Here is a 14989-nt window from a genome sequence, read left to right on the forward strand (position 1 = left end):
GAATACTTATGGGTGGTTGCGTTTGGCAATGAAATAGCAGTAAGTTTTTTAAATTGTAACTCAATGACAGATTGTTTCCAATAAACAACGTGTATTCAAAAAATTATGCCATTTATTATTTTCGGACCACCCTCATAGATACAAACTAACTCCGGCCAAACCCAAGATGAGGGAATTTTTTATGAAAATGTGAAGGTAATAAATTAATTTTTATTTTCACATAAGCTTGAAAAAGTATATGCCTACCTCTTTGTCATTACTAACTCCAACAACTTCTGAACGATATTTCCGACCTGATTCGTGGAAGATGGTCCTTCCTCTGGTCTCCTGGGGAAATAAGAAAATGCAGTTTCTTTGATGGTTCACCATAGTGTAGAAGAAAGAAAAAAATACATGAAAGAAAGAGATAAATCATAATCCATTTACGATCACGAGCCCAAACGCTCACAAACCCAGAATACAAATTTCCTTATTTTTCAATACTCCAATGATCATGTAACATTTTTGAAACTAATAAGCCAATGAAATCAACATTCTTATAACATATTTACATACTTCTTAAGACGTATTTCTTTACAATGAACCCGTACAAAAACAATACCCTATCGACTTAATGGCAGAGGCACAAAAGTAAAAATATGGTTCAATTTTAACTGAAACGTCAAACAAAAGGTCGTTGACAGAACATATAAAAATTTAAGCTTAATTTAACCTGCTGACTTAATAATAATAATACAAAAAGAAACTTACAAACACCGAATCCCTCATGAAAAATCATACGGAATATTCCCCCGTCAATGACAGTCTCTCATCCAATCAACAACAGCAAATGCCATTCACTGAGTTCTCAATAATTCACTGCACTTTTCCTTTCACAGGAGCATGATTTATTGTTAAAATGGAGGCGTTCGAGTTCATTGGCTTTAATTACTTGTACTTTCGATGCAAATATTGATAAATTTTTTAAATGCCTCACAGAGCAAAAAAAGTCCCTACAATTTCACCAAACCGTAAAGGTTAATGACAAAAAGCTGTAATTCGTGATGAAACTAAGCATTGAAATGCTTCGGGAACAACAATTTTTTCATGAAATTAAAAAGTCCAAATGTAAAAACTCTGAATAATATAACACTACTTCCTGATAAATACTCAGACTTCTGGTTTAGCATCACATGATTCATGCTAAAACAAAGCCACACGAGTTCATTAAGTGTGCATGACACACATAAATGGACAATATATCGAGGAGAAGTGCACACTCACCACATGGTCATTGCTGCTCTCCGGAGTAGAGCGAGAACCACAAACAAGATGATGCGCATATAGACCCTGCAAACACAAAAGAAACACCGAAAAAAGAAATTAGTACGATATTATAGTAACATTTTAAAGAGATATTTTCATGGCAGGAAATCACATAGTGCTGTGATTTCGATGAATATATTCTCGCATTGAATGAGGGTAATATGCAGTTAACTTTAAATTATGTATCAACAGAAAGAAAACCAATTCTAATAATAGGGATGTGCACTAATTTTTTTGTTGCCGAATTTGAAAGTTTAGCCTAAAAAAGAAATATTAGTATAGTCGCTTTTATTTCCTGCATCTGGGGTATGCACTTTAAAACGTTTTGAAAGTCGGAAAATTTCATGTTGCGCTGAAACACAGTGCCTCCATCTTGATTGAGATGTGACGTCACAAGGCAGTGCACGCAGTGAAGTGTCGCTGCATTCCGTCGCCTTCTATAGCGTGGCGAGAGTTTCCGGGAATCGGTGGAGTTTGCTTCCTAAATATGTCGTCTAATACGAAAAATATGGATTCAAAAAAGAATTATAAATGATTTTTTGTTCCAAAATGCATCTCGACTGGATAAGATATTAATTCCCGTGCGTAAAGCACAAGCCATACGGATTAAATGGTTCAAGGCTGCTCCTGACTCTTACCTATCGATGACATTCTGTTTTGAAGATCATTCTAAGGTATTTTAAAATCTAATTGATATTTATATTTTAATAATTTACTTAATAGGTAACTTATTCATATCAGAAAGTGTGTTGAGTCAAAATATAGCATCTTCCGTGTATACCTATGTAATGTGTTATCTGAAAGTAGTTTGGTTAAAGAATTCTGCCCTTCTTGAATTTTCTTAGATATTTGTAAAAAAACTCAATTCCAAAATCCATTGTATTTCAAATTATCCTATTTGTGTCCGTCTGCAGATGGAAGAAGACTTCGAAAATTTTATGCAATACAAATTGATAGAAGGTAACATTTACCTCACGGCCAAAGTTGGCACTATTCCTTGGATATTTGACTGCCAAAGTGACAGAAAGAGAGCTAGTAAAACTCCAACCAAAGTCGTCTATAGAGAACGCCACATAAAAGTGGTGATAAAGGATCTGATCCTCGAGGAAATTGTTGATGAAAATGTCCCTTCGGATTTTTGCGTCAAAAAAGTTAACCCAACGCATTGTCACCTTAAGATTCCCTGGTATTACAGTAAACATACATAAGAGTAGGTTTATATGAATAATAAGTTCGCAATAATTTAATATTGCGGCAAAATCTACGAAAATACAGAGGATAAGGTGTTGATACAAAACCACTCACCACTTAGCCTTAACGCCTCGCATTTCAAGAGCGTTAAACCTTTCCTCCTTTTTCAAAAATTCAGTGACCATAAATACATAAAAATTTGGTAAATCGTTGCAATTTTCCTTCTCCCAACCAAGATTAACTTTTCATGAACCTATCGTGGACAGCGAACCGCGGCAACAACCAGCCAGCACGGAAACACAGCTAACATCCCATGATTCTATTTGCGAAGGGCGAACGTTCCGGCCGGCGTGAATACATACACAACGAATTAGTCTTGCAGCAAACGTCTGAAATAGGTCTATTAGTTTGAGTCAGTTCTTACAAAAAATGTTTTGGCATGATAAACGGCATTGTACCAAAATATACCCAGCGAAAAATAAATACCATGATCTATTTATTAAAGATTCAATGCGCTATTCGCACCACTCTTTCCAAACTTTAAGTTGACACGTAAATGAATATTAATATATTACGCAATGATGAAGTCAGAGAAGCAGCCAACTATGTATTCTAAAGATATTTCATGACAGCAAAAAAACGGATATCCTCAAATTCAGGAATTTTTCCATGCTAGAATAGTGGTAGAACTAAACGGCGTAGAAGCTGCCTTCTGCTACTGCCTTGTGACGTCACGGCCAATATTAAACATGGACACCAGTTTTAGTGGCCTTTGAACTTTTCCATATTTCGGACGGTCATCTCGAATCATCTATACACTATTAGGATGTAAACTGTGTTTTTACGACATTTTGTTATTCTTAACTCTAATTTAAAAAATGTGTTTGGTGCATTTGAAAAGCTAGTGTACTTCCCTATTGTAGACTTAAGAATAAAATGTAAAAAAAGTATTGAAGAATTACTTTTTATCGTTTTGGTTTTTAAAGTAAATTAATTTTATTTCTCTAAGGTAAAATGGTTAATAAAAGTATGTACCGAGATGAAATGAAATTTGTAGCAAATATTTTCAAATAATTTTGACAATAGTAATTTCCATAATTCACTCAGTCTATCATTTGTTCCATTCCCTAAAAATAGAATATTTATGAATATTAAAAGTACATACTGGTGTTTTAAAGATGATCACAAAACATTCATATAACAAGTTATCAAGACTCATTTTTGCGACAATATACCTCATTGCAGAATTGGGACAACGATAACGAAAAATGACGTCTGGTATTTCAAATGTAACATTTAGAGCACTAACCTACCTATCAAAAACAGGCATTCCGTCCAACAGCTCCATCAGATGTTTCACTTTCTCCTCAGGAATCAGATCGTTATCCATAGTGCTGAAATAAACAAAGAACAGCACATTGTCTTCAACGCCAACACTGACTTCCACGCTGAAGATCACTGAATTTCACCCACAATATCATAAAATCCCAAAGGATTGCAATATCGCAAACAGCACAGTTTATTCTATCGTTCAAGAAGATATCAACAAGCAACAACCAATAACAAAATAGTCAAATGCTTGGTAACGTGTAGGCCTTTACATACATTACACGCCTCAAACACCAACTTAAACATTAAAATCAATGTTAAAATAACTTGTAGTGCATGAAAATCAATGTCCATTACAACTAAAGAACTGATACAGTATGTTTTTTTGCAATTCTAGTTTTCCAGCTGGTTTGAAGAGTGTACCTGGTCCACTCAAAATATTTTCTATTGATATCTGTTTAAAATCCATCTTTACCTTCACAGTCACTGTAAAACTTACCAACTCTTACTATCTGGTCTGTATGCCTTTTACAAAAAAACAATATGTTATTAAATAAGTTCAAAGGATATTTCCTTAAACCCGAAAGGTTTATAATGGCCGCTTTTGCTCAATTTGGCGCATTTAACACGTGGTAATCTTATAAAAACACTACCACACACAAATTAAAATTTATATTCCTCTCGTAATGTACGTATCTTTTCTGATTATTTCAACACGTATTATTAACAGATGTTGACAATGAACGACTACCTTCTCCTAGGCTCACGTCCTAACATGTATTTTTGATTATTATTTAATATTTTTTTTCTTTGTGCTGTGTGGATCTCGCCATGTTCATGTTCTGTTTTTTTTCTCTACGCATCACTAACGGATGATGATAGTAAAGATAACATTATCCTGGGCTTACACCCAAACGTATATTTGGCAGGAGTCTCATTAGTGGCACAGTGAGGAGTTGCACGGTATGATAACGGATACTTGCTCACTAGAGAACAAGAACCTTACCCTGACTGTCTCGCATTCCGTAACAGGATGTTTAAAACCCCCTTGAAGGTTATGACGCATTAATCTCATCTCCGTTTTTGAATGGTGGTACCTAGGTAACAGACATCCTGAGTACAATTCCATTGATCTCACAGAAACTAAAGTGATGTAAACAGACAGCCATCAGTGATTATAACATTAGATAATACAAAACGGGTGAAGCATTCTCTTTTAGCTTTCCAAACGTTGATTATGAATTTGCTTTAGTCATTTCATAAATATCAGGTCATTTTGAGAAAGCATCAATAATTATAAAGAAAATGTTTCCCTTAAAATGTCCCAGAACATCCATGTGATTATGATCAAATGCGTGTTTAGCATTATCAAACTCGACAGAAACTGATTTTTTCAGAGCCCTGGTATTTCTTCAACAAGGACGACAGCTTCTAACATAACTTTTATTTTATGCATCCAGCCCTGGCCACCAAAGGTACTGGAGGACAAGCATTTTCATTTTAACCACTCTACATTTTGCCCCATGAATTCCACCTGAAAGCTGCTTTCGGGATTTTGTTGGAATTATTATCCTGTGACCCCACATTAGGAGAACACTGTGAAGTACAACTTCATTTGAAAGCATAAAAAATGTATTTAAAATTTCAGCTACCATTCTTTGCCAACCAATTCTATAGTAAAGGACCACCTTGCCCTAATATTTTATCTCTTCAAATTACAATTCTTGTCTCTGTTGAGGTTAAGGGAAATTTAATTTCAATTAAAAAATGAAAATAATTTTGAAATAACATTTGAAGGCAGTCGTGATAAACCATAAGCTGCCGATTTCATTTTCCCTTTAATACACTGGAAGCTATTATCAAACCCACATATTTGTAACATTTCATCAGCCATCTGCGTGCACGCACGCGAACAACCTCTAGGGTATTTGGCAGAGAGTGACCAATCACCAACATGTAGCATGCAAGAGGACCGCCACATGCACACCGTACGGTAATAAAAATATTACGCAGATGAGAAAAGATACATGCATATTCTTGCAAAGACAAAACTTGCCAATGGTTAGTATTTCCCATAGAAATTCCATGCAGCTATGGAAAAAACATGCGATGAGTCATTCAAGCGAGTGACGAGAATACATTGAACAAATGGCAAAAAGAAGTTGCCCAAGAGGGTCACCACAGATGGTGATTAAACTACGCAGTATTATGGAAAATGAAATTTAAAGAGATAAGTGATTTTAATCAAGAATGCAACGGGCGTTAGTGTTTCGGGTAGAATAGGCAAGCTATATTTAAATCTGCCACTTATTCAGAAAACTTAGTACACGAAAGACAATGATGTTCTTTTAAAACTATGCAACGCTTAATTCCATGCAAGAATGTTACAAATCATACAGTTCTGTGGAGTACCCCATCGCCTTTAGAAATATTTCATATCTCCTTGCGAAAAAAAATTATTGGAGTTAATGTTTTGGACAAATGAGATGCAAGTAGCACATAATATAAATGGCTCAAGTCACAATAACTAAGCATAGTTTTCCAAAAAGAACACTCACACGGGAAAACAAAAGTTGAAGCTTTCGAAGTGATGACGTGTTCCTCAGACTGTGAGAATGGGGAGGAAAGGAGTATATATAAAACTTAAACACCAATCGATAAGAACGGATCACAAAATTGACAATGAAAAACATAGATACACATGCAAAAGTGACACTCACAATAGCGGACAGACGTTTCAGCGGGATGACCTGCTTTCTACGGTGCCGAGGTTGATGCAAACCTTATATAGTTTTTGCAATAAACATTTATTACTTAGTTTCAGAGATTATGATAGATAACTCTCAAGGGTCTTACAGAGTATATTTCTTATAATTTTTAGTTTTTATTGATTGTGCAAAATTTTCTCTGATTTGATATTCAGTAAGGTATTTACCTTATAACCCTTTTTAACCGAGAGCTGCTATCAGGAGAAATGCAATTTCAAGATTTTTTTATTCTGAAAATTTTTAAACTTTGCAGTCAATAATAATTACCGTGGCAGCTAATAAATTCCTCAGTAGACCATACGCCACAAAATAATACGTAGTTTAGATATTTCCTCATAGGAGCTGAACATATATAAATTGTTTATGTTGCTTTGAAAAAATTGGGTTATAATAGCCTCAATTGTATACATTGTATTAATGTAAAAATTTTATTGAAACTATTAAAGTTTTTATCTTCAAAATTCCCTCGACTATTGGCTATGTTTATGTTGAACATACAATGAATTACTGCACATCGTTTTTTTGTATGTGTACTGTATTTATTATATTTATTACATATTTGATTTAACATGGGAAATAGAGCATTTTTTTAAAGTTATTATTATTAAAAGAAATCATCCATCGTTACTTTAAGCAACATATTATGAAATAGTTATGCATATTAATTATGAAATGATCTTTTTTTAATATTTCAACATGAATGAGTTGTAATTATGAGGAGCGGGATAGCCATGGGGTTTGAATACTAGGTAGACCATCGAGGGATCCCTTGTGAAACCTCACTTATCCAAGCAACGCTTTGCATTACATCAATAAGAGTGTGAGTTGCCACATACATATCTCTCATTCATTGTGATGAAAATTATACGTAATTTAAAGTGCTTACCTTGGATTTTTTACACCTTGCTCCAGCTTATCTAACAACTTACTTAAGAACATCAATACTCCTCTCGGCTCTTCCCTGTGAGAAGACAAGTCCATGCATTATTATATTGACGTTGTTCATAATTGATTATTTACATAAATATTCTACATGTAGTATGGTCTGTTCATTAATTACTTGTTCATTATTTTTCATTGTGATAGTGTTTAAAAATTAAAGTGGCGAATATTTTTTTCTATTTTATGCATTTCCCGACTTTCGCCATATTTTTGCTAAAAACTATATGCTTTTCACATTTTTCATAGAAGCTAATGCCCGTAATGACTCAATGTGGTGTGCTTCTAAAAATTATTGCATTTTTTAATCCTTAAACCATATTCTTTCCATTTCTATCAAAAATATTAACTTTTATAACGAGGCATTAAGACTTATTCCAAGTGAAAATTAAAATCCTTGTGAATAAGTGATATTGCCATATCCTTCATATGGTTATAAAGTTGAAATAAGGACACCTTTCGTATTGAAAAAAATTGTAACTCTTCAAATTAGGCCAATGGAAAACCGTGGCTCTGAACCTCCGGTTGTCTACAACATTTTAATGAATACATTCAAAGTATAATTAAATTCAAACGTTTTCACTGATTACAGCGTATTTTTAACTCCATGATAATAAAGAACGAATGGTAAACTTCCACACTATTATATTTAAATGAAAACCAACCTGGTTTTGACACGAAGTGTCATTATCAAGGTACAAATTGGCCTTCCTCTTCTATATATACCGTCAAGCAAAAGAAGGTTGGGGTGGGGGATAGCAAGGGAAGGGGAAGACAGTTTGACTAAAATGGTGGGTAAAAGGGAAGGCCAGGATTGATGGAGGGGGGATTAGAGACGACGTAAAGGCAGTGAATAGGGGAGGTTCGATGAGAATTCATAGCAACAAGGATAGGAGCAGGTGTTGGTGAAGGTAAAAAAATTAGAAAAAACATCTGTGTATTCACAGAGCGGGAGGAATGTTCATGGTTGATAGAGGCGATTGGGAAGAGTACACTTCATCGATATAAATATTATGCTGGCTGTTAACAATTTCATATTTTTCATAAAAGTCCTCTTTTAGCCCTGTGTCAATGCAATGTAATATATCAGATTCAAAGTTACTAAAATAGTTACAAGAATTCAAATGTTTAGCAAAACAATTTTTAGTCATTATTGATAAAACTGTAAGATTTAACACTTTCCCGGCGAACAACATGTAAAAACTCTTCTCGGAATACCGTGCGGGTTAGATAATTTGAGAGCGCCGACGTTTCGGATACCGACTCGCTACCCATTCTCGCGGCTACTGCTACGGCTACTCTCCCTAGAAGAGTTTTTACATTGATAAAACTGTTCCTGTGTTCAATCACTCGATCTTAATACCTCATCCCAGTCTGTCCTACATAATGATTATTACAGTCATTGCACTTAAGTGAGTATACACCACCTTTATTTTTCCTGGTTATGCGTGTTCTTAGAAGCACACAACCGTTTCTCCAACGTTACCGGCGTGTAGAAGACTACTCTAGCTTTGTATTTGGGAATTTTTTTCTTCAAATTGTGTGGTAAATTACCTACTAATGGCAGTTTTACCCAACGGGAGGGTTTTATTGCTCTTAAACGACCGAGAGGTTAGTGTGTGCATGGCTTTGACATCATCCCTAATCCCCCCTCCTTTAATGACCTTCCCTATTTACCACCTTTTTTGTCATTTAGTCAAACTGTCTTCCACCCTCTCTCGCTATCCTCCCCACCCCACCCTTCTCTTGCTTGGTGGTAAGTGTTTTAACCGGCCAAGTGGCGACGGTTACATCTGCCTCCCCTCTAAAAAAGGAATACAGGGCACCTATTTACGACAAAAACTTATGCACATACTGCACAAAAAATGTGACTCGCGGAAACGTCCAACACCTTTCCATACAATAAAAAGCAATGAAGCGGAAAATAATGTATCGCTTAGGATTTAAATTTAACAAACTACAAATTTTAAGCTTCACAAACATACGAAACGAAAAATCTCTGGCGGGGGCTAAGGACGGCATAAATAACACCCTATATTACTTAAGGAATTGAGTCACCTGGTCCCTTTCATCTCCTACTAAGCCTACGCGCCTAATGTACTTACCAAATTCCCGTACAATAACACGTTTGTCTGGAAATTTAAAAATCACGACATTCGATTTTTAATGCAAATAACAGCTTGCAGTTTTCTTTACAAATATATCCCTAAAATTACTGGGCGAATTAATTTCTTAACAACCAAGCATACTAAGTCAAACATTTGGTTGCCAATCGCATGAGTGATCAACACCTGTTAGGTTATTGGAGCTGATTTCTGCTGGTCGGCCCCAATCATAAACGTTTCTCCAAGGGGTAAAGTGGGCAATTCAATTCCCAAACGTTTTAATTCTTTAACCTTATCCTCAGAAATCACCGAGACCTGGCTTCCCATGTCTACGAGAGCATACGTCGAAAGGCTCCCACTGAGCAATTCTATCTCTGGGCACAAATGAGGCCTCCCCTCCTCCTCATACTCGAGACTGCTAACCGGAGCCCTTCATATAAGGTCGAATGGGGACTTCCACTTTTATTCTCGGTGAGTTTGGGTGGGGGAAGTCGTTTGACCAAAACTCTGAGATTTGCCCAACTGTGAGGATGGAAATGAAAAATTCATTAAAGGTTGGAGCACATTACTCTCGTCACGGCTCTCCGCATTCGGACCTCTCTCATCTCCCCCCCCCCCCGTTCTCCTGGTCTGCATCTATCCTCAGCCTCTATCTTCTCCGCGATTCCACCGACTAAACCCACGGCGCACAGTGGGGCCAAACCCCACTTTAGACAGACAAATTCAAAAACTTTTAATAAAAACCCTACAAAATGCATATATATGTTTTACTGACTGCTTAAATGAAATCCAGTATTTAGTTTTCAATATTTCGATGTTTTAATTAAAAAAAATTTGTTACTTTTAGAATTTTGAAAGTAACCTGATTAGTTGTAAAAATAGAATATACAAAAATTGAAATAATAAAGATAAAAAAGTTCACGTAAATAATCCAAGTGTTCAGAAAAAATCTGATATAAAATTTGCAAAATATTTTTATCAATATCTTTGAAATATCCTGCATGCTTAATAGAAAAAAAATGTTTGCTCTTAATAAAAGATACAGTGTCCGGCAGTGCTATAATAAGCTGAATTTGCTCTAAAGCTTGCCTTTACCATTTTCCAATACTCAAAGAAAGAAAATACTGCATTGAAGAGGTAGTTTTAACTTTCAAAAATTAAATACAATAGAATATGGTTTATTGCGCGTAGAAAATGAAAAAGTACTAAATTGGCATTCCGAAATCGAATACCTCAGTTGAACGGAAATAACCCTTTCGAGCACTTCATTCACGACAAGGTTAGAGCCTCGGGAATAGCCTCTCCACCTTTCAAAAATCTCAGCCCTTGCATAGAAAACTTCACCACTTGTATCTATGAGTAGACAAAATATATAATGCATGCAAAGTTGATTTTTTACAAATTAATAATATCTTAATGGACACGGTTTATATTATAGTGTACACGTTACTGTGCGGCCATAGCGGCCGGATGGATTCCCTTTCGGCTTGACATGCATGGCTAATCTTTTATCATAAAACTATTTTTGCAACTCGATAGCAGTTGATTTCTTTTACGTTATTTAGCTCATTCTTCAATAAATAATTTTTCTAAAAATCACGTGAAGATATCGTCCGATTATATAACTTTTCTCTAATTAAATAAAACTTTAAATCGTGAAAAATCAACGACGTTCCATTCATGATAATAAATTTCTCCACGGCTATTTTCTCCAAAATATAAATAGTAAAAGCAACTCTATATTTTCTATACTTATTACAATTGATTTATAGCTAAAAAATAAAATTAAGATGGCTTGTGTACTGTAATCATAGTTTTTAATCGACCGTCCATTTAGGCGTCTGCGACTCCGGGACCAATGCTTCGCTTTTCTCTCACTTTGACACTTATTTCTACGCGAAGATGCCCACATACCAACCCGTGAAATACACTGTTATGCAGTTACCTATCCTATTACCTAACATCCTATTACCCAACCTTATATTAAAAAAACCCCATTTCAAACTTTCATTTTTGGACTTTAGTCCACTTAAAGTGGGGTTTGGCCCCACTGTGCGGCGTGTCTGATTTCGAATCGCATTGACATTCGGGTGTGTCTCATCTGGCCTTCCTAAGGGACATGGGATTGCTAAAAACGTCCGAGCATTATTAAGTGTATTTCATACGTATCAACCTCAGCACTTCCGAGCAAATCCTGGGCGTATGGTGGGAAATATCGTATTAATAACGCCGCTATCTCCTCCTCATTCTCTGGCTGCTCGCAAAGTCTTATGGCGGCGATTTTTAGAGTCGCGTTTTCCTGCATACTACTTCCCGGCGCACTCCAATATATCCCTGACATGACTTTCGTCTTAAATTAATACGTGATCCTTACTCCAGTACCGCACATAAAATATCGGTTTAAACTCTTACATATCCTCTGGGAAAGGAAAATTTGTGTTGGCACATCCCTTCCCACGTTCAACTAGCATTTGATAGAAAAATCGCGGTCTATCCCCAAGATGGATGGCGTGAACTGAATTGTATTTTTCAGCCCCTCTCATGAATTCGACGGGGTGTCCATGCGGTCTTCCACGAAATTGCAAGTTCGACGGGGGACTTGGATAGCTTGTCAGGGAAGCCGCACCACCTGCCTTCATTTGACGGATTCCCGCCACTTCCCTTGCGAGATCTTTAATCCTCCTGCACGTCTTGGGATATCACTACGACTTGTTCCTCCACAATTCCAGCCTCCTCATTCACTTCCGTTTTCACCTTCTTAATCCGTTCGTCCATTTTAACCATAATACCCTCTAATTTCCCATCTTCGTGTACTTCGAGTTTCTCTTAAAGTTTCTGCCTCTCCTACAGCTCCTTCGAAAAACACTCCCTCATTTCCTTCATCATTCTTTCATATCTCTTGTCATTCTGTTTTCGATCGTCTTTCCTACTCTCCTCAAGTTTTTGAGTATCCTCCTATCTATTCTCATCCAGTTCTTCATATTTCTCGTCTAACTTTTAATTATCCTAGCTTCTACTCTAATCCATTCTACTCATCAATTTAAATAACTCATTAAGGCTTGTACTATCGGGAAAATCACCCTTGTCTTTGACGTCAGCCTTAAAATTTTCATTTACTGGTTCATCCTCCCAAATTTCATTAATTTTTACCTCACTATCTACGTCAGACGCGTCCTCGTCATATTTCGGTGGCTCACGGTACTCTTTGAAACGCTTTATTATTCATATTTAGGAATTATACCCTGTTCCAATTGTACCAGTAGTTCAAATAACAACTTCACTACTCGTCTCGGCTCTTCCCTGTGTGAAGAAGAGTCCGTGCATTATTATATCGACGTTCTTCATAATTGATAATTTACATAAATACTCTATATGTAGTACGGTCTGTTCATTAATTACTTGTTCATTATTTTTCATTTTGATAGTGTTTAAAAATTAAAGCGGCCAATATTCATTCTATTGTATGCATTTCCCGACTTTTGCCATATTTTTTGCTAAAAACTATATCCTTTTCACATTTTTCATAGAAGCTAATGCCCGTAATGACTCAATGTGGTGTGCTTCTAAAAATTATTGCATTTTTTAATCCTTAAACCCCATTCCGTCCATTTATATCGTAAATATCAACTGTTAAAACGAGGCGTTAATGTGCATTCTAAGTGAAAAGATAAAGTCTTGTGAAGAAGTGTTATTGACATATCCTTTATATGTTCATAATGTTGAAATAAGGACTCTTTTCGTATCGAAAACAATTGTAACTCTTCAAATTAGGGCATTGGAAAACCGTAGCTCTGAACCTCCGGTTGTCTACAACATTTTAATCAATACATTCAGAGGATACATTTATCAATACATTCAATACATTCATCAATACATTCAAACGCTTTCACTGGTTACAGCGTATTTTTAACTCCATGATTATAAAGAACGTTCGGTAAACTTCCACACTATTATATTTAAATGAACACCGACCCGGTTTCGGCACCTAGTGTCATTATCAAGGTACAAATTGGCCTTCCTCAGATCTATATATACCGTCAAGCAAGAGAAGTCTGGGGTGGGGCATAGAAAAGGCGGGAAAAGACATTTCGACTAAAAAGGTGGGTAATAGGGAAGGTCAATAAAGGAGGGCGGATTAGAGATGACATGAAGGCAGTAAATAGGGGAGGTTCGATGAGAAATCATAGCACCAAGGATGGGAGCAGGTGTTGGTGACGGTAAAAAAATCAAAGCATCCATGTATTCAAAAAGCGGGAGGAATGTACAACAAAGCACGTGCTTTGCGGAACAAAGCACGAAAGAGGCGATTGGGGAGAGTACATTTCATTGATATAAGAGTTATGCGGGCTGTTAACAATTTTTCATATTTCATAAAAGTCCAGTTTTAGCCCTGTGTCTATAAAATGTAAAATATCAAAGTGAAAGTTACTAAAATGGTTACAAGAGTTCAAATGGTTAGCAAAACATAATTTTTAGTCATTATTGATAAAACTGTTCCTGTGTTCAATCACTCGATCTTAAAACCTCCTCACAGTCTGTCCTACATAGTGAATATGACAGTCATTGCACTTTAGTGCGTATAAACAACTTTTATATTTGCCTTCTTATATGTGTACTTAGAAGCACACAATCGTTTCTCCTACGTGACCGCGGTGTTAAAGGTGACTCGAGCTTTGTTTTTGGGAATCGTTTTCTTCAAATTGTATGATAATTTACCTACAAATGGTAGTTTTACCAACCGGGGTTATTGTGTGCGTGGCTTTGGCGTCATCCGTAATTCCTCCTCCTCCTTCAATGCGCTTCCCTATTTCCCACCTTTTTTGTCATTCAGTCAAACTGTCTTCCACCCTCTCTCGCTATCCTGCCCACCCCACCCTTCTCTTGCTTGGTGGTAAGTGTTTTAACCGGCTAAGTGGCGACGGTTACATCTGCCTCCCCTCTAAAAAAAAGGAATGCGGGGCACGTATTTACGACAAAAACTTGCACAAAAAATGTTACTCGAGGAAATGTCCAACACCTTTCCATACCATAAAAAGCAATGAAGCGGAAAATAATATATCGCCTAGGATTAAAATTTAACAAACCACTAATTTTAAACTTCAAAAACATACGGAACGAAAAATCTCTGGCGGTGGCTAAAGACGGCATAAATAACGCGCTATATTACTTAATTAATTGAACCATCCTGTCCCTTTCATCTCCCACAAAACCTACGTGCCCTATGCACCTGTTTTACTCCTCAAATGAAGCCTCCCCTTCTGCGATCGTACCGCATACCATGTCGTCCTCATACTTATCAAATTCACGAACAACAACAAGTTTGTCTGGAAATTTAAGAATCACGACATACTT

At 36.2% G+C, this 14989-nt stretch overlaps 2 protein-coding genes across 2 annotated transcripts in view; both read right to left on the reverse strand.

The window, feature by feature from the left end:
- Positions 1-7547, reverse strand: part of LOC124170071 — a 36075-nt gene extending 28528 nt beyond the window's left edge. Inside the window, exons 1-4 of the mRNA XM_046548768.1 lie at positions 7480-7547; positions 3810-3890; positions 1264-1329; positions 247-327 (exon numbers count right to left, since the gene is read on the reverse strand). Coding sequence (XP_046404724.1) covers positions 247-327; positions 1264-1329; positions 3810-3890; positions 7480-7532 — 281 coding nt within the window. The 5' untranslated portion in view covers positions 7533-7547. The remainder of the gene's footprint in view (positions 1-246; positions 328-1263; positions 1330-3809; positions 3891-7479) is intronic.
- The window catches only part of LOC124170021, a 343638-nt gene that overhangs the window by 296892 nt on the left and 31757 nt on the right, over positions 1-14989 (reverse strand). The gene's annotated exons all lie outside the window — the stretch shown is intronic.

The sequence above is a fragment of the Ischnura elegans genome, chromosome 13 (assembly GCF_921293095.1).
Source record: "Ischnura elegans chromosome 13, ioIscEleg1.1, whole genome shotgun sequence".
NCBI lineage: Eukaryota > Metazoa > Arthropoda > Insecta > Odonata > Coenagrionidae > Ischnura > Ischnura elegans.